At 44.2% G+C, this 21,315-nt stretch overlaps 1 protein-coding gene across 2 annotated transcripts in view; it reads right to left on the reverse strand.

The window, feature by feature from the left end:
• Positions 1-21,315, reverse strand: part of grid1b (glutamate receptor, ionotropic, delta 1b) — a 364,457-nt gene that overhangs the window by 146,056 nt on the left and 197,086 nt on the right. For both annotated transcript variants that reach the window (XM_030097441.1, XM_030097440.1), the window contains exon 3: positions 10,371-10,655. In XM_030097441.1, coding sequence (XP_029953301.1) covers positions 10,371-10,655 — 285 coding nt within the window. The remainder of the gene's footprint in view (positions 1-10,370; positions 10,656-21,315) is intronic.

Below are 21,315 nucleotides of genomic sequence, written 5' to 3' on the forward strand. Positions count from 1 at the left end.
AAAATCGTCATGCGCCCCAGTGACAAGCAAAAATGAGCATGTGTGGAGTTCGCTTGTCGACAGGCGTGTATGGACTGCTGTGCACCAGGTGAAATCTACTCCGTGTGCGCATCAGCCGTGCACAGGTTCAAAGCAGTCTGTGGACATGCAGTTTGGGAAGTATGGAACGGCTCTTAGGGTCACAGAGTCATTCAGCACAGATGTTCACAGCTGTTCTACAGGTGTGAGGAGCAGAATGGAGGAACGCGGCTCCTGTCTTGTGTTTGCAGGAATTCAGGTTAATTTAAAATTGCTGGTTTAGTTCGAGAAAAACTAGTGAAAATCTCAGATTTTTAGCCAAAATGGGGGGAACATTGTAGCCTTTTGATATTTTCTCCACTTAGGAAGAGCCGCAGCCTGTTGTTGAACTGACCTTCAGCAGTTCAAAATAAACTCCAGTTATGAAAAGAATCAACATCTGGTCATGTTAGGAGAGTTAGCCTTAAAGCTAATGATCATCAAACCTGGAGAAAAGGATCAAGTGTTTGTTCTGATGATGGTCTGGAGGCAGAAGTGTCAGTCTCCGATGGCGTGAGATCAAACCGTCTTCCTACACCTGTAGAACAGCGGTGAACAGATCGGATAAACGAGGCTTCCTCCTTGATGAAGGCACCGTGTCGCGGCGCTGCTGGTTTCAGTCCGCTCACATCAGCAGGAGACTCTTCCTCTTTTAAATGTGCTGCATGCCAAATTCAGACTGCAGGTGGTTTCAGTGGAACGTTTGGAATAAATCCTTCAGCGTGATGAAGGATCGGGGGGTCAGCACATTCCCCACAGGAAGCAGAGCGCCGAGCGCCACAATGATTTCTGCAGGAGGATTAATGGACAGTAGCTGCAGCCATTTGTCTCCGATTGATTGGTTATTCCGTATTCTGCCGGGTGTTTTTTAAAACTTTGTGTTAATTCCACTTTACACGAGCGACCCGGGGCCAAAACGAAGAATAAGACCTCCGTCGTCTTTTACTCTGTCATTAACGATTCTGAGGGTGTTTCTATCAAGTCTCTCAGATCCCTTTGATTTGGATTTATTTAAGTTTCAGCTTTGTTCTCTGTTGTTTGAACTTTTTCAAATTTCATCCAATTTACAAGTTTCTCTTTTATGTAACTCAGATTTCTAAAGTTTTTTTTTTTTGTTTCTAAAACATGCTTAAATTGTTGTTTTGACTTCATTCTTTAACTTTGATTAGTGCGCCTAATCAAACAAAACAACAACAGAAGATACTGCGTTAATTTGTTCTGAAAAACAATAAAAGCACAGGTTTATTGTGGCAACTTATGCTGAATTAATGCTAATGCAAAGAGGTCAATGTGAGCCGATATGCAAAAGTAGCATATTGTTGTTGGCTCCATGACGCTAATGCTACATGGTTGATAATGTGTGTGTGTGTGTGTGTGTGTGTTGCAGTCGTCAGATTGAAAGAAACAATATTAAAATACTTTTTCTTGACTTTTGTATTCAGGTGAGACAACCAGATGTCGCTGTCAACTCCCGCAAGCACCCCCCCCCCCCCCCCCCCCCCCCCCACACACACACACACACACACACACACACACACACTTATGTGAAGACACAGAGGTGCCTTGATGAAGACAAATGTTCAAACATTTGTCACATTTTTTCTCATTTTCATGTCAGTGACAATGGAGAACGTGACAGGACACACACACACACACACACACACACACACACACACACACACACACACACACATATGTTTACAGTTCTTCAAAAGTAGAAAATTGCCATATTCCAGGTTTTTAATCATCCAAACTGTTCTTAAATGACACCTCGGGTCTCTGACGTCTCTGAAGAGGGTCCCCAGACCGTAGATTTAGAAGCACTGCAGTAATGCAGCATTGGAGGCTGCAGTGCTGCGTTCAAAAATCACCTCTGCTGCTCGATGCACACACACACACACACACACACACACACACACACACACACACACACACACACACACACACACACACACACACACACACACACACACACACACACACACACACACACCGCCATTTATTTCCTATTTCATCGCACATACATTCAGCAGAGCACTGCTACATCCTGCTAATGGCCGGAAATCCTCCAACACCGAGTGTGGAAGCAGCCAAACAGGTAGCACTGGCATTATATGTCAACTACAACATGCTAAGGAAGTCAGTAAGACAGGCAACATTAGTGGTATTTATCCCACAAAATTATCAAAAGTATCATAATTAAATCGATAAAACAGGAAGCTTAAGAATATTTGGTCTGCCCAAAAACATGCTAATATGAATTAAGCTAATAAAACAGGCAGCATTAGCATTATTTAGTCAGGTGAAACATCTTTATATTTTTCCAATGAACGGTATTGATATTTGTAATTTAGTGAATTAAAACAGTAACATGAGCAGAACTTTGACCCATCATGCCATTTCTTGTGGATAAATGAAGGCAGTAGCATCGACATAATTTAGTCAGACAGTAAGACACTCATCAGGTAACACATGATATTTCTGATAAAGACAGAGAAAAGGAGTACTTTGAGGGGTTAATGAGAACCGGAGGACCCCCGTCCCCCCACCCGCCCCAGTCAGAGGCTCGTTTGGCTTCACGCCGAGTTTCATTTATGATAAAACCTCGACATCGCTTCTCCCTGAAAACTTCTGAGACGTCCAAACATGTCGCCTCTGTCGGGGAAACCAAGCGGAAAATGAAATGTTTTGTGTCGTCCACTGTTGCGCACACACACACACAAACACACACACACACAAAAAAAATAAAAGTCGCTTCCCAGACTGCTAATGTGCCATTAGCTGACCTCCTGTTCCACCAGATGGCTTCATTTATTCTCTCCACTGAACAAACAGGAACCCTCACACTTCGTCTGGAACCTCCTCAAACTCCAAGAACAACACGATGAGTCAGACGTCAGTCAACCAGCAGGTGATTCCTCCGATTGCCACTAGGTGGTGTGGTGAGAAAACCACAAATACACATTTCTGATCGATTTGCGGTCATTTCTTTCATCCCGAATCTGAGAACAGAGGAGCTCCGGGACGCTGCCCTGAGGGACTCCACGATCGACGAAACTTCTGTCCTGACTAAATCATTTAAATCCTTTAAAAGAAGCGACTGCTCTACCTCTCCACGTGTCTCTCTCGAACTCAGACGAGCTGTTTTTGCTTCAGCCGAGAGCCAATGAGCCGTTTCCAAACAGACGTGAGTCTTAAATATTCATGAAGCAGCGGGAGCTCGTCTGCAGACCGCTTTAATCCTCTCGCATGGCTTTCGCCCGACGAGGGTTCAGCTCAGCTGGAAGCGGAATTCCATCGACGGAGGAGAATCTGTTTATTAGCTCTGGAATTAAAAGTCAATGATGGAGTTTCGGGGGCGGACAGAGAATCGGGAGACGGAGGGCAGGACGGTGAAACAAAAGACCCGATCAATTATTTAATACAAAGAGAAAGCAGCAGAGAGACTCCAGAAGCCCAGTTCAGAAAACTTCTCTCACAAACTACAATGTTCACAGAAAGAGTGACCACAGTCCGGAACTACTTAATTCAAAAAGAGCACTGGAGCATTCAGGAAAGAAGCAAGCACTACAAACAGAATGCTGCATCTTTATTATTTTGTTTGACATTTATTTAATATTTGTTTATTTTCATTACTTTATTTTTCTATAAAGTGTTTAATTACTTTAATTATTTCCATTAATTTTGAGTATTTACATATTTATTCAGTCTGAATTTATAAAGTTATTAATCATGTATTTTATTTATGAAGCTACAAAATGTATTCATTTATTCTTTAATTGCTTTTTTCATTTACCTATTAATTTTCTCATTTACTTAATTTATTTTTCATAATCATGTTATTTTATTATTTACTAATTTATTTATTTCCACTTTTTTTCATTTAGTTTTTATGTATTTATTGAATTTGTTGGTTTTGTTTCTTTTAATCTCAGGGACGATATAAGAAGGCTTCTAAATTCAAATGTAAATGTCACATTGTTGAACAATAATTGGGTTGTTTTGTGTTAAAAACAAAACAATAACAAAAAAAAAATCAGCATTTTCAGATTTGGAAGTCAAAGTGCTCCCGTTTCTCAGATGTCTTTGAATGCACCATAAGCCGCTGTTGTTCTCTGGTGGTCTCGCCGCTCTCAGTTCATCAGATCGGAGTCGTCCCTGATGAAACTTTAATAAGGTGTCAACAGCAGTGAAGCTGAAGAAGTGAAGTGAGCTCAGTCGCTTCACGAAGAGGAAAAGGAGGAAAGAAACGCTGGAAACAGCTGGAGGAGTGGACTGCCTCTGACAAAGGGAGGAGCACCGAGGCCGGAGCCCTGAGGGACGCCAGGGTTGAAGATAAGTGACCAAAACATAACCATTCCTACAGAGTGGCTGAAGGTTTGTTATTCATGTCTCCATTGTCTGTAAATATCACACTAACGTTTTTATTCACAGTCCTAATCAGACATATTGAGCTGATCAGCAGCTCCGTGACCTTTGTGTTTTTTGTCCATATTGAAGCTGCAAAAATAAACTGAAAATAAACATGTTTCTGATGCTCTGACAGCCTGAAAGAAATGTACTTCTACTATAAATGAGACTGATTTCAGCATCCTCTGACCCGCTGTTCACACAGCCTCCAGCAGGACCGGTCAATCAGTCATAGGTCTCAGATATAATGACCCAGAATCCTTTCAAACATGGAGTGAACTGAAAAAAAAAAAAAAGCAGAAAAACACTGACATGCTGAAATAAATACAAAATATACAAAAAAATGAAGACACAGAACAAAGTCCATGTAATAACACTACACACAAATCAATACTGAACCACAGAAAATCCATTTGAAACATATGAAAAACTCTAAAAAAAGAAAACGCCACAAAATCTTACAAAAACACAAAACACTAAAAAAAAAAAAAACCCTCAAAGAAAACTAATAACGCCCCCAACAACAACAACAAAAACACACAATCAATGCATAAAAGTACCAAAAAAAAATCTGCAACAAATACAGGACACTGCTAAAAAATACCCAAGGAAAACAAACCACACAAAAAGACAAACATAACATAAAAAATAAAAAAATCCACAGAAAAAAAAACACAATAAGAAAAAGCTAAAGAATTATAAAAAACACACAAAAATACTGAAAACACTGAAATGAATACTGAACCTCATTAAACCAACTTAACAAACATAACAGTTCCCAGAGAAACCTACTAAAAACACCAAGAATTGAAAAAACTAAACAAAAAAAAAAAACAGTGAAATGAAAACTAACATTCTCCTCCAAGCACAGAGAGTTTCAGAATCATCACTCAAACGAAGGAGCAGGAAACCAAAGGTGAGGTGAAATGAAGCTGTTTTATGTTTCTGATAAACAACTGGGAGACGTAAAGGTCAACCAGCTCTGTGAGACTGATGTGGAAACAACTCCCGAGTTTTCACCAGATCAGCTGCAAACATCTCTTTTACTCAGTCAGAATAATACTGGTGTTCGACCTGACGGATGCCATTTTAAAGTGAGCTGTAAATCGATGGCAGCAGCTTGCTGTGTTCAAGCAAATCCATAGGTGTGTGTGTTTTTTTTTTTTTTACTTCACAGGTGTTTCAGATGCAAAATTTTTACTTAGTGTCACATGTAAGGATTTTATTGAGCTTGTGAGTTATTAAACGTTACTCTTCTAAACGTCAGCAGCCTGCACCGCTGTGCAGAGAAACTGAGATTAGCAGCTATGTGGCTAATTCAACACGGCAGCGTCGCTCTCTCTGCCGCTGCAGTCCGGCAGTTCATCACAGCAGGAGCAGAGGAAGCTCGGGGCCATCGGGGGAAGGGATTACTGTTATTAACCTTTACCCAGCGCTGAAAGGTTCATGTGGCCCCCGGGTGGCTGTTGGAACCCCCGTCGAGAGGGACCGTCCTGAGAGCGGGGCGCGGCGTGCTCGTGTCCTCTCGCCTGAGACGCTGCAGTCACTTCCAGCAGCAAACATCCGACTGATGGCCCTCCGAAGGCTGGAGGAGCGACGGAGGCGCTGAGAGGAGCTTCTTCAATCACCATCAGCGACTCGGCGAGCGGCGACTCGGACGGACGTCCTCGCAGGAGGGAGAAGCCCATCTGCTCCTCGTGTGCCTCAACAACCGCAGCCTAATCTGAATAAATGGGCCTCTGCTCAGTGAGCAGCCATCGTGGAGCCGCTCATCACTCCGAGAGGGCGAGGACAGGGAGGGGAAACATGAGGGAGGAGGCCCACTGAGAGGCACGTTCAGGACGGAGTTACTTCTTGGAAGTAATGAGGTAAGTAACTCCAGTAAACAGGAGGTTAGTTCAACAGTAACTGTTACAACCACAGTATTGGATGGTGCTGATGCTAACGTTAATAGACTCAAATGCCAATTCTGAAGCTAGCAGAAAGCTGACTCAGAGTCAACATGTGTTCCAGACGATTAACAAGGAAGATGCTAATGCTAATATTGGTTCAACAAGCAGAAAGGTACCATTAAAACTGACAACGAACTCAGTGAGCTCTTCAATGACGCGCGAATAGCAACTATTGTAGGGAATGCTAATGCTCTCCGTGTTGACTGTGTCATGCTAATGCTGAAGCTCACATGCTAGGCATCAAAGTGAGAGTCAAGTGTCAAACAATACTGACGCCCCAGGCAAAGGGAGAGTTTATAACGTCCATAAAAAAGCTAAAAGGAAACTAACTGAGCCAATCAAAGTTAATAGTTTAGCCAATGCTAACAATAACCTCAAATGAGCAGGACAGACCAACGAACAGATTTTAAAGATATAAATGTAATTGAAGACACAAAATGACTTTCAACCCCACTAATTTATTTTCATACAAATATGAAAACAATATAGCATGTATGCTAACGGAGAGACTCAACCTTTCACGCACAGTCGTGCCAAGGTAGAAAACAAAAGCTGCCTACGTCTGCAGTGAAGCTAATTACCATGCGGAGACAGATTTAGCTTGAGAGAAAACAAACTGAGTGTAAATGCATTCACACACTCTCTCTCTCACACACACACACACGGCCGTGCTGCTTCCACTAATTGGCTGCCGGTGCGGTGGGATCACACAGCTCAGCGTGTCGGTGCGCCACACCGCACACCAAAAACACCCCGATCCCAATTACCTCTGAAGTGAGCACTTCACTGCCATTTAACAGTCAAATAACAACAATCCGAAACAAGCCGGGGTGTTCGGAGACGACCCTCAGGCGTGAAAGACGCTGACATCTGACACGTGACACCGGGACTCAGGGTTCGATCAGATCCAGCCTGACTGACCGGTCCCCTCACTCAGAGTGACGTCTGGGAAATTACACTCATTAATATCACTCAGCCAGGCTCAGTGAGTCGGCGGCTTCCACTTCCTGTTTCTTCCACATTAAAATGTGGGTAAAACCATGATGCTCCCTCTGCCGTGCTTCACCATTGGAGTGATTTTGTGTTTTGTGACATTTTAACGCTTTGTGTTCGAAACGCTGTTTTCCATTGATCAGAGGTCTGATCAGAAAACTCAGGTGTGAGACAGCAAACCCTCCGTCTGCTCCGGTGTGAAGCTGTGACACACCATCAGGCTCTGAGAAGACATTGGACATGCTGAGATGTGAACGGCCTGTCCAGGCAGTGACAGGAGCTCTAATAGGACTGGCTTCACCTGCGGCGCCTTCGGAGGGGAATGAAAATCCATCTCCGCCGTCCTCGCAATCAGCCAGCAGCTCATTAGCAGGACGGAGGGGACACGGCGCCGCCAACTGACAGCTTTATCCACCCATTCAGGCTTTCAAGTGTTTCTCTGCCACTTCTCCAAAGTCCAATTCTGCTCCGAGTCACCGCGGCTCCGCGTCTTGAATAACATGTTTTATGGTTACATTATTACTGGCGGTCCCTTCTGATAAAAAGCCGTCTTCAGCGCGGTGGATCCGGATGCCCCCCCGGTCTTTTATTCCCCCGGCGGCCCTCCGCGTTATTACATTTCCTCAGATAGAATGTTATCTGATCCTCCACACGTCGGAGCGTTTCTTCGCCTCCCGACTGGGAGTTAGAACGGGAAAGTCCCCGCTGACCGCCGACGGTCCGGGTTTGAGCTGGGGAGGGGGGGCAAACACAGCAGAACCTCCTCTAAATCACTGAGGATCACAGCATCACACAGGCTAAATGTCCACATCTGTCTATATCCTTATATTGTAATTGCCGCCATCCTGTATCGACTCCCCTGGAAGATCCATCCTGGCTAATGTGATTTCATTAAGATACAGTCCGACTGAGCCGCTCACAACAAACACGGGCCGCTCGATGTCTGAAAGTTCTGCAGCGGCGTCTGACCGCCGATCCTTCACTGAATCATGGGAAATCATTCGCAGCAGCCAGCAGGTATTACTAATGGCTTTCCAAAGGATCCCGGCTCACGGCTCCACAGCGCTTAAAGAAGACGGATGAGAGCAACACACGCTGTGCTAATTGATGTTTTAAAGGTCCAGGATGGCGGATCGAAGTCATATCAGCTCTGCGCTCTGGGGGGCAGCAGTGAGTCAAGGTCAGAGGTTTGTTCTTTAAGTTCAGCTAAGATAAAACGGCTTAGAAAAATAAAAATCTAACTTTTAAGTCATACTTCCAATGTCCTGTAGGGGGAAGCAGTGAGTCACTGTTCTGCAGATAGTTCAATACTCAAGATACCATCTAGTGGCACATAGTTGAATTACACAATCTGACTCCTTTTTAACATATTCTGGCTCATTAAAGAGTATAAAGCAGCTCAGTTGTCGTTTTCTTGTGTCAACACACTGCTAACCTCACCGCTGATCAGGAAAAGAAGACGTATTTCAGAGGAGTGAGAAGGAAACGCAAGGATTTATATCCAGAGCGAGCGGCCATAAACGGCAGTATTTTACTGAGTGTTAATATAAATCTGAATACACTCAATCCGTCACTGAAACACTTTATAGTTAGCGGAGCTGTCCAGTGAATCGCTCATAAACCTGAGATGTGGGTTTGTTTCACAACACAGTAACTGTTAATAAGCAGCAAGCTAAATTTAAATGATTAAAAGACACGCAGGAGGATGAAATGAAGTGATAAACTCCTGAGATGCTCTCAGCAGCTAAAACACAATGATTAAACTGCATCATCTCAACCAGCGAGAGAAAACAGATTATTAGTGTAAGTCAAAGGTTTTAAAGTGTGTGAAGACAGCAGAACTAAATGAGTTAGCATTTCTAATGCTAACTTAATGCAAACTTACTCAAAGTGAATTATTATCTCTGATCCTCACACCTGAAAACTGATCAACGTGAGTTATCGGTCATATCCTAACATATTGGAATTGATTATTTAAAGTAAATTATTTGATCTCATGCTAACAGCTAACATCTATGAGTGCATGTTAAACAATATTAAAGTGAATTATGAGCTCAAACACCTGAGAGCAGATTATCAGAGCATTATATTGGCAGATTTAGCGATGCTCTGTGAAAATGGATCATTGGTTTGAGTTGGCATTTATATGCTAATGTGTGAGAACAGATTTTCAAAGTGAATTAGCAGCTCTATGATGCTAGCATGTGAGGACAGACAATCAGAGTGAGTTAGAAAACATCCTGAAATGCGTTTGCTTTAATCCCACATGCTAAAAGCCTCTTTTTCAACACAGCAGGAAAACTGATTAACCAACATTTTCCTTCCAAACTATAATTTCAGCTCATGCTGGAGGAAAGTCATGAAGCTGGAGGGGAAACAACAAATCTCTGCTCCAACTGGAAGTCAAGTCAAAATGAAACAGAAAAAAAAAGAAATTCCAGTTTCTATTTTCCACAAAATACTGTGCACATGCACGCGGACACGTGCACACACAGACACCCACCTTGATCTTCCTGCTGAAATAAAAAGTGATTCAGTTCAATCAACTATTGCATTTCCATAAAGATATCGGGAGGTTTTGTTAAAATTCTCCATGTAAAGTCACATCGCTGTGTGGCTGAAGTCTTAACATTCATTGAAACAGCAGAGAACAGATCAGATATCTGGAACGTCTCAGGTTAATGAGCTTCAGATTCAACATTCGGAAAACGTTTCTTCAACAGCAGATTAGTTTTAATCTTCAAGATCTTCAGTATCACTTCGACAACTCCAAAACTCCCCAACACCCAACACAAGACGGCCTCCACCTCTGGATTAGACTGAACAGAAAGTTTAACCTCTGACCCGAAAAAGAGCCACTGATACAAAACATATGTGTGAATACGTTAGAAAAAAAGAAAACCAAGTCAAAGAGCAAACCGGCAGTGAGAGAGAGAGAAAGACCTGCAGCTGACTCACCGTACTCGATGTCGTAGAAGACGATGAACTTCTGCCAGCGCAGCTCGTCCACCAGCGTCAGCATCACGTCGTTGAGGCGCACCGGCGGCCGGGCGGCCAGCGTGTAGCGCTGCCCCCCGGGGCTGGGGTTGAACTGGCAGGCGGTGCGCGGCGAGCCCTCGCCGTTCCTCTGGATGTACAGGTGGGGGATGTGCATGGCGTCCGTCAGGGACTGCAGGGCGCTGGCGGAGGCGCAGCCGGTGGAGGTGACCAGCGCCAGGATGCCCTGGTTCATCAGCTCGCAGGCTGCGGAGGGGAGAGAGAGTCATGAACACCAGATTACCTGGGAGGAGCTCTCCTGACCTCTCCTGACCTTTGTCAGCCGAGACGCTGCAGCCCGACGGAGCGTCTGACAGCTGACATCACGTTTACCCCCACCCCGACCCCCCGGGAGAGCAGCACGGAGGAATGAACACCGCCGAGTTACAGGTGGAAAGATTCTCTTCTCCTGTTTAGCTTTGTGGCGTTTTCTTAAAAGGAACTTTCTCCTGATCAACCTGATTCAGACAACCAATCACGTTGGTTGGCCGTGCCCCATGAGTGGGTTCTACGTTCTCTCTGGATGTAGAACATTACAACACACTTGTCCACTTTTCGTTAATTGGGTGAAAATAAACACTACTTGTTCGTGTAACACATTAAAAAATATATATAAAAAAAGTCATTATATAAGTACACATAAGTATCTCGCTATCTGCAGCAAACTCCCATTTGAAACCCACATCAACATACTGCTCATCAAGGTTAAGTCATTTTTGTCTTCACTGAAAGAAATCCTCCTTTAATCATTAAAATAAAAGTCATCCCAGTGATGTAACCTGCAGACCTGTCTCAAAAAGCAGGATTTCATTTCATTCCCTGAATTACAGTGCACATCTGTTTGTTTCCATGTTGTTTTTTATGCACCTTGTTGTTTGAAATGAGAACTGGCTCTGGACTGACCTACCTGGTAAAATAAAGGTGAAATAAACACTGAAGTACTGGTGAACTGGATCCAGGGACTGTTAGATACTCACAGAACTGTGTTCTTATTGTTTGTTCATTGAGCTTCCAGAGTGTTTGATACTCTGTTCAGTCCAGATCTTCAGCGGATTCAAACAGGAAGAAGGAAGTCTTTCCTCTTTTAATGGATCGTACCAAGTGAGGCAGAGGTCAGAGGTGGCAGGTTATGTGCTCATCACCGAAATCTCACTGATTTCCTGGGATTTCTGTGATTTTATGAATTTGGTGAAACTGTAAGGTGATGAGACGCTGCTGTGAGTGAATTTAAGGCGAAATGTATGGAAATCTCACCTCAAAGCAAAGTAGAATAATTCTGCTGATGGTTTGATCTGACTGGGGGAGGGGCCACAGCTGAGTTTTGTAGGAGTCTTGGTTGAGGGGGCAGAAAGTTTCCTTCTGTCCAAATTGACTCATTCTCAGTTTGTTTTTTTTTTTTATTCTCTGTGTCTTTTGAAAGGTTTTTGCGTTTTCAACCATTTGCCTCTAATTCTGCTTCTCAGTATAACTCATTATGATACATAAATGGAGTCGTTTATGGAACAGTCCAACCTCCGACAGAGGAGAATTCACAGAAAGAAAGTTCAATATTTTCCGAGAATAAAAGCATTTTGCAGGACAATCACATTTAACATTTGAAATCGTGCACATGAATGAAATTCACTTACAGATGCTGAATCATTTCATTGAAATTGTCATTGAAATAATGTATATATATATGGTAAATGCTGACAGACTGTGTTTTCAGGACGTTCAAAGGGAAAGTGAGAAGTTTGATTAAACATTTTTCATCTTCAAAAGCTTCTTTTTGAGTCAAGCTCAGAGAAACCAAGACGACCCACTGAATCCTATAGACGTGGATTACAGAGAATCCAGCAGAAACTTCTAGACTCCAGCTGAAAAGACTTCTGAAGGTCCGAACGCGGTTTGATGTGAAAGAGGTTTCAGAGGAGCTTTGAAGGAGGACGTTTCTTTGAAATATCATGGAAATATTGTGGATTATTGTTTGAAAATTGGTTTTGGGATTATCCCAGGTGAGGCTGATGAATGCTGCTCGTTTCAGCCTTGAGGCAGGAGAAACTGAGGATCACGGAAACAGGACAATAGAAGGAGGTTAATGTCTGCTGCTGGAGTCACAGCATGAAAGCATCCTCACTGATGTTTATAAAAAGAAAAAGAAAAAAAAAAAAAAAACAACATGAAACCAGAGCAGAGAGCGACCCTGGTGGTGTTGACTGAACATGTTTTTAAAGCTGGAAGGTCGAAGATCCTCACAGTTTGTTCTTTTCTTTGTTGGAGATCAGCTGCAGTTTGAGCTTCTCGTCTCCGGTTAGAGCGCCACTTTTCTCTGCAGGGGGGGGATCAGCCCAGACTAAAAGGTCGGGAGAAGTGTCGCGGCCGCGCTCCGTCAAGGGGAACGAGGAGTCAAAAACAAATGGACCCAGGAAGGAGGAAGGACTCAGGTTTATGCAGAGGTGCGGGAGTGTGAAGAGCAGCCGGCTGGATTTCCAGGAAAAACCCTGCAGCTCGCTCAGACTCGCCGCTTGATGAGTCAAACGTGGCCTGAGGAGGAACGTCGGCCACGTTTAAGTGGACAGAACCCGTCGTTTGCCTCGTCAGCATCCGTCTCCAGAAAAGACGACTCGGCAAAAAAAAACTGAACCGGCAAAATGGAAACGGCGTCCCGGATAATGAGGCCGAAACGTGGTGGCTGTGCAAGTGGGGCTAATAAAGCCTCAGCCAAGCATTTAGAGAGTAATCGAGTATTAAATGAGTCAATGTTTGTGCCACGAGCGCACCAGATAAGAGCAGGATGGGACTCGTGGGTCACTTTAATAAAGGAGACCGGAGTGTCGCGGCGTTGAGGTCAGGTGGTGGACCTGGTGCAGGACTCTCCGGGACTTTAATGAGCTGCTCGTCTGCCTGCAGGAAGTGGATTATCTGAAGATCCAGAGCTGCAGTGTCACCGGGCGGCCTGCAGGGCCATGACACCACTCTGACTGATAACCAGCTGGATGATTTCACTTTTAAATGTGTATGGTGAGAAGAAAGTGTGATTTTATTCCTGGATCTGCACCTCGACATCCAGCACTTCGAGCAGTTTTCAGCTTATTGTCGCTGAGCGAAGCCTGAGGCCTCGGCCAGGACGTCAGCACAGACACACACTCAGACTGGCATCGATTCCTCAAAACCGCAACACAAACTCTCCTCATTCTGTGGCTGTGTGTGAGTAGATGAAAGACTAAAAATAGACTATAAAAATAGACGTTGCGAAAACTTCTAAAACTGTCTTGTGTCTTTGAACACAATAATCCACCCTCTCTAAACTTTTCTTTACACTACTGATTGCAAACACTTCAGAAAACCATCGTCTGTGAACACTTCTACCGGACTGCCCTGGCTTTTCTTCCTCCTCCAATGAGTCTCATTCTGAGCAGATTTGATGTTCAAACAAAAACCAAAACAGAGATTAAATTCATCTCAGACTGAAAGTGAGATCCTCCAGATTAAACCTGGCCTGGCAGCAGTGTGAACTACGAACGGCAGCTCGGTGCAGGTTTGAAGGCTGTCACATCGAAACCCTGGCTGAACTCCAATCAAAGGGACCTCCAGCAGAGGTCACATTTCACTGATGTGTCTCCACATTGAGCAGAGCAATCAGCTGTTTAATGAGGCTCGCAGCATCACCGACGCCGGTCCTCACTCAGGCCTCACTCCAGCCATCGAGGACCAATTAGCATCCCGCGGCAGGATCCGGCTAATCGGTCCGAGGCGGCAGAAACAATGCGCTCGCCGACGGGGGAACTGGCGTCCAGGGTTTGACTCCATGAGTCCGCGGTGAGTCACGCTTTCATCTGTGCTAAATGAGGCCTGCACAATATTTAGCCGAAGCGACTCCCGCCGCATCCTAATGACACTCAGAGTGACTCTGAGCAGACGGCGGCAGACCGGAGTCATCGGAGGCAGCAGAGGAAGATCTGCTCCTCGTGGACTCCTGATAGCTCAACGTTTTCATCGATATCTGAGCTCCAGGAACAGACTCAGACTCAGAGTGACTTCCCAAAACTATCTTAACACTGATCTGAAACTGGCATAAACCACCAAAACTAACCTAAAACTAGCCTCAGACCAGTTTAGTTAGCCAAAACGAATCTAAAGAGTAACAACAGTATTACTGGGGATTTGTTTTGGACACATTCTTGGATTCAGATCACAGAAAAACATCAGATCTAAGACATTCAGACGACCTCCACATGACCTCCAGACGACCTCTGTGTTAAGTTCAGTCAGTGGCTTCAGACTGAGGTTCTGATCACACTGCAGTTCTGGATGTTCTGCTCTGGACGTCGTTCATGAAAGTAAACATGAATGCTGGAGGTCAGGGTGCGTTTGTCAATATTCAGAAGGCTGAGAGACGAGGTCGTTTAGAGAAAATGATGAAGGGAAACGAGGAAAAAGACAACAGACCTCATTCAACAACATCCTCTTTTTCCCTTTTTGATAAACAGTTTTTAATGAAAGAACAGTGTGTGTGTGTGTGTGTGTTATTTAGGTTTATCTCCCTCTTGACTGATGGACTCTGGATGTAATAAGAACAGATGTTTTGCAGGTGTAATATAAAACACCGATCACACACACGCACACACACACACACACACCCTCTGAGCTCATTTTTCACCTCAGCCCGATGGGGTCTTAATTTCTCTCATGCTTAATTAAACTATCTATCTCCACGGATCTGTAGCCCCATTACGCAGACCCCCCCCCCGATCGCCCCCACTGTTCCCCCACACACACACACACACACACACACACACACACACACACACACACACACACACACACACACACACACACACACACACACACACACACACACACACACACACACACACACACTTCTTCCACCCCACTGACCCTCTCAGTGCTGAGCTGCTGTTCAACAATGTCTCTGTTAATAAGGGGCTAAAATGAACGACCTGTAAAGCTCTTAATGCTGCGGAGGATACACTCTGTGTGTGTGTGTGTGTATGTGTGTGTGTGTGTGTGTGTGTGTGTGTGTGTTTTGGTTTTCTATGTTTTCTTATTTTTTGACTGGAGCTGATGTGAGAGCAGTGGGGGGAGAAACAAACTCACTGCAGAGGTCAGAAGTCACACAGCAGTCAAGGACGTCGCACGCCGAGGTTTAACACACCGTGAATGATGTGGAAAAGACGAGGAAGTTCAAACTGGTGCGAAGGCGGTGTGATCTGGAGTTTAAATGAAGTGTTGTCAGCATGATGGTGTTAAAACATGGAGGACATTAAGCACAACCTGCTAACAGGAAGCTGACTCTGAGCATTCAGTCTGTCTGGGAGGATACTTTATAGATACAGGTGTGTAATTCCCGCCACTGGCGTCCACCTGCACAGACAGCGGCTCGGCTCTCTCCAGGCTCTCCGTTGGTTCCTGTAGCCCTGGCGCCTCTGATTTATGTTCCCCACCTGATGAAGCAGCCAGCTGGTGTTAATTAAGGGTTCCCTGTAGAACCAATTCCAATAAGTTATGGCTCTCCGCTCCTCCTCCGGGCTCCACAAACAGACTCCGTCCTCGTAAAAACCCACGTCAGTCCCGCTCCAGACCGCCGTGGCGTCCTCGTTATTAGTGTTGAACCGCGTCTTTCTGTTGCTATTGGTGACTGTCGCTCAGGCAAACGCAGCGTCATGTTGTCTGGTGGAAGCCTCGTCATTCTGCGTTGGTCTCAGTAGACCAGGAGCTTTTAGCTGTGGTTAGTAGCGGAGCTGGTAGGAGGGGCAGAGGGTGCGAATAGTTACAAAGGGACCCACCACCAGAATAATGGGGGAACAAAAAACATGTAAAGTAGGAATGCCGGTCTCTTACTGTCGTATTATCAAGTAGAAACATAAAACCTTTCCATAGATGATGTCAGCTGAAAGAATCCAGGATTTAACACATTTCTCTGCTGGAGATGTGTCCACAGCTGAGCAGATCTTGAATGAATTTCATTCTTTTTTCTTTTTTTTCTTTTTCGTGCCATGTGCAGCAAACTAGAAATAAAGCACAGCACCACAGAAACTGTTCTGCCATTCATCATCTGCAATGATATGGAAAGGGCATTTCATAACATCGGTATTCTGTATCCCAACATTACCAGTCACCAGTGCAAATGCGAAATGCAGTTTCAGCTGCCAGAAATTAATTAAAAACTATCTCCGGGCATGCATGAACGAGGCCAGACTGTCAAACTTCACGTTGCTATCCATAGAGAGGTATATTGTCACTGATAAGAACAAGGTGGCTGAAAGGTTTTCAGGATGAAGGAGAAGAAGATGGTGCTATAAGATATGAGGCAACATCACTTTATATAGTTCATGTTCAAACTACTGGAGTTTTTTAATATTGGACATTTTAAACTCTGGACATTCCGTATTGGCTGCAGTGGATTTTTTGCTGGAATGGATACTTTTTTTTTTTTTTTTTTTTTTTTCTGGATCAGATTCAATCTCCCCATACTCAACCTTTCCATATTCAATATTTGTGATGACAGACAAACAGTTTTCATAATTGATTGTACTGGAATGAATGAGGAAATGTGTTGGTACCTTTCTTTGTTTTCATAGCTGTCTGTGTCATCGTGGACCACTGAATCTGCTTGGTTATTGGATTAACGACAGGCCACACATGTTGCTTGTACTCTTGTTTGTTGTCCTGTCTGAGTTGATCACGTGTGGCTTGATTATATGGGTTATTCAGACTGTAAGGCATCCATCATCACTGAATGTCATTGACCTTTTATCCTCCATTTCCCACCCTGTTAGTTTAGTCTGCTTTACTTTGAAACACTGACCTGATCTAGGTTTGAGCAGACTACTGGAAAAGTCCATGACGCTGTCCATGGTGCTGAACTCGCCTATCAGCAGTTGTGGTGCTACATTATCAGCAGGTCACTGCTGTTTAATGATAGATATGTGGTGCTGAACTAGCCTATCGCAGTTTTGATGCTAAATTATTAGCAGGTAATGTCTAATGATAAATCCGTGGCGCTGTCCATGGTGCTGAAGTAGCCGACTGGTAGTTGTGGTGCTAGATTATGAGCAGGTCCCATCTAATGATAAATCCATGGCGCTGTCCATGGTGCTGAAGTAGCCTACTGGTAGTTGTGGTGCTCAATAATCAGTAGGTAACATCTAAGGTTAAAAACCATGGTGCTGTCCATGGTGTTGAACTAGCCTATCAGCAGTTGCGGTGATAGCCGAACTGGCCTATTGGTAGTTGTGTTGTTAGATTATCAGCAGGTCCTGCTTAACTATGAATCCATTGCGGTGTCCATGGTGCTGAACTAGCGCAAATCATGCTGCACAACTAATTGTAATCCACACTCTCTCTGTTTTGCCCTTCTGTCTCTGTTTCCCAATATTAACGGTACTTATTGATCAGCTGTGTGATTACAAGCTGTCACTGTAATGTCCAATGTCGGACTGACTTTGTTTTACATAATACCTTGCCATCTACAATGCAAACTGCCTCTCTCTGTTGTTCTCTGATTTCATTTCATGATTTGATGGTTCAAAGTGTGAAACTCTGCTTTTATATGTTTGATGCTAAAGCAATTAATTCAGTCCCTTTTTAGCAGTGGCCAAATACAGCTCAGATCCTTATCAGATCTGTTATGTGAATTGTTAAAAAGTGAATAGTCAATAGTCTATGACGGCCCACTAAAAGTCCCCACCCCCTCAGCAATGTGACACCGGCTCCGCATCTAGTTCTGGTCCTACTGGGCTCTTTTCAGCAGTGGCTTATTACTAAACTGTTAAACATGCAGGATTGAGGACCTTCAGGCCTAAAATTCAAGACCCCTGTTGTAGACCTTCAACTAAAAATACAGATAACGAAGTTTAATTACACCGATCTTCAATGAGATGATCAAATATTGTCGATAACGACATTTTGTCCATGTCTGATTAAAAAGAGTCAGACTATAATCCTCTGTCTTGTGGTCTTTTGTCTTTAGTCTCACTTCAACTCAGAGATAACCATTTTTCTCTGTGGCTCCCTGACAACCCTTTCAGATAAATATCTTGTCTCTTAACGGCCCTTGATTAAAAAAAAAAAGAAAAAAACATGTTAGGAAATGATCTTATCTGTTGTCATCTTTGTTGTAGTTTTAGATAACCATCCCGACCGGCTGGTCTTTGTAAAAACCTCCATTAAAACACCATCGACTGTTAGTGAGTTGGTGGATGTGGGAGAACGACTAAAACTGGTCCATCTGGTCATTTCACAGCAGGAAACTATCTCTGTTTGCACTGGTGTGTTCTGGAGCTGGCGGGAGCGGGGGCGAGCGCTGTGACAAAGCATTGTGGGTAATACATGCAGCGATCACACGGGAGAATTAGAGCGGACCTGCTCACCTGTCGCCTCATATGCAGGTTTCATCTCAGCCTCCGCCCTCATTTATTCACACCCATCGGTCTGCAGGTGTGTTTTCCCTCCACACACACACACACACACACACACACACACACACACACACATGCAGGTGTGTGTGTGGTGCTGAAGTAGAGGCTGATTGATGGCTCTGTCCCTCAGCTGTCTCTCTGTGATGAATGACACTCGGGGACGATCCTGTTCCCTCTAATACATCATTAGCTCTCTCGCCCTTCTACCATCACTCTGCCTTCCTCTGATAGGTGCACACACACGCGCACACAGCACACACACAGCACACACACATGCACACACGCACACACACACGTCTGCATATTCAACGCCCCATCTTGTTTAGTTTAATGGGAAGGAAATGGCATTAATGCAGGCGGAGACTGTGCTTTAATTCCCGCTAACAACCACCCGGGCAGCGAGGTGTTTCCCATAATGCCCCGCTGTTACAATCCGGCACTGTGCAGCCGTGCGTGCACGCACACACATACACACACACGCACTAACTTCCCAGGACTTGCAGAGGCGCCGTTGTTTGTCCCGCCCCACTCGCCATCGGGTGTGGGAACCTGTCGATCGCGGCAGGGAGCTGTCAGAAGAGGAACCCGAGGTGGGGGAACGTCTCGACAGGACTTTTAGATTTACAGCCTTCAGCATCAATTACTCGTTCACTGAATCACAGCGGAGAAATGAGCCTAGCGACAGAATCATGGACGGACCACCGAGGGAAAGTCTCCTGTTTTCTCATATCTCATGATCTCCGGGTGTGATACATGTTGTGACTCTTTTTGATGCTCAAACGTGGCTGATATTAGAAACATTGTTGGCTACATCGATCTCGAAAGATCATGGGGGAGTTTGTGCCGTGGGTCTTCGGTCAGGGAGCTGCAGCGTCGGGCGTGGCTGTTGAGGCCGATATGAGATCTGCATCTATTTGCAGAACAATGAAACCCTGGAAATGGAACTCTGTCTCCATGGAAACGGAGGAAAACAACTTTTTGATCCACTACTTCTTTGACATAGTTCTTGTGTTTCCACATTGTTTTGGAAACGTTTCTGTGTGAACATGAAAGTTTCCTGACACAAAAACATAACAACTATTGCATTTGGCATTTGCAGTTGAATCATGGTGCCGATGAGACCTCAGACTGTTTAAAGTGTGTCACGCATTTACAACTAAATCACATCAAAACTGATTTTTGTTTCTCATTTGGGGATTTTAAAACTATGGTTTACTGTGTCTGAATTTATGATCATTGCCAAAAGTATTGAAACATCTTTAAATAAACTGTTATTAAAAACAACAAGAGGAGATAAAAGTAACTGAAATGATTCATCATCTCATATACAAAGCACCTATTATCTCCAAAAACTAACCGTAAAAAAAAACCAGACATGAATGCAACAAATACTGAATGTAGTGAATTAAACCTTTATAATACATTTTAGCTCATGAGGATATTTTCTATTTCCAGTTCTGTTGATCTTTTTGATTTTTCTTGATTAAAGGTGGCCCTTGGCAGAACTGTTTTCAATCGGATGTCTGCAGCTCAGCGTTTACTGCTAAAACCTTGAATAAGGTGTGTGATCCGTGGCTGAAACACACCAAATGAGAGTGAAATGAGTTCAGCTCTGCTTGTTTTAGAAGGAATCGAAGTAAAAAGGTCCTGAAAGCTCTAAAGGCTCAACATATTCAAAGACACAGCAAAGAGAAACAAAGTCAGGATGATGGAAGCTCCACCCACCAATAGCTCACTGTGAGTGTGTGTGTGTGTGTGTGTGTGTGTGTGTGTGTGTGTGTGTGTGTGAAACTGAGATATCACCCGACTCCCTCAAACAGGAAAAAATTACACAGCAAAGCACACACAGAAAATGTACACACTAATGAAATCCAAACATTTCCCCTCAGTAAAAAACAGGTAGGTGTGTTCACACACACACACACACACACACACACACACACACACACACACACACACACACACACACACCCACACACACCCACACACACACGCGCTGATGAGCAGAGCTAATGGTTTCATTTTGTTTGCAGCACATTAGCTCTGAAAGTCGTTACTGATTACAGCCGCTTGGCTTCATTTGCGCGTGTGTGTGTGTGTGTGTGTGTGTGTGTCCATCTGGGCTGATGTGTTGTGACAGTGCTTATTTACTAATACGTTAGCAGCTCTTTATGTCACCGCCTGGCGGCTCGGCGGGTCGATCGAGGGAGAAAAGATCCATGGAAGCATCAAAGCAGGTGAGTGAAGAGGAGGAACAGAGGGGCTGATGGGTAAAATCCATCGGGAGCAACCCTCACAAGCTGAAGCTCCAGCTCACAACGCCCTCTAGTGGCTGAGAGGAGTATGAATCACAGCAATGCATCAAGGCTGAAAGCTTCATGGAAACAACACTGATTGACTGACTTCAAGCAAAACTTTTAAATTGCGTTCAACAGAACTTCAGGATG

This window comes from Salarias fasciatus, chromosome 8 (assembly GCF_902148845.1).
Source record: "Salarias fasciatus chromosome 8, fSalaFa1.1, whole genome shotgun sequence".
Classification (NCBI taxonomy): domain Eukaryota; kingdom Metazoa; phylum Chordata; class Actinopteri; order Blenniiformes; family Blenniidae; genus Salarias; species Salarias fasciatus.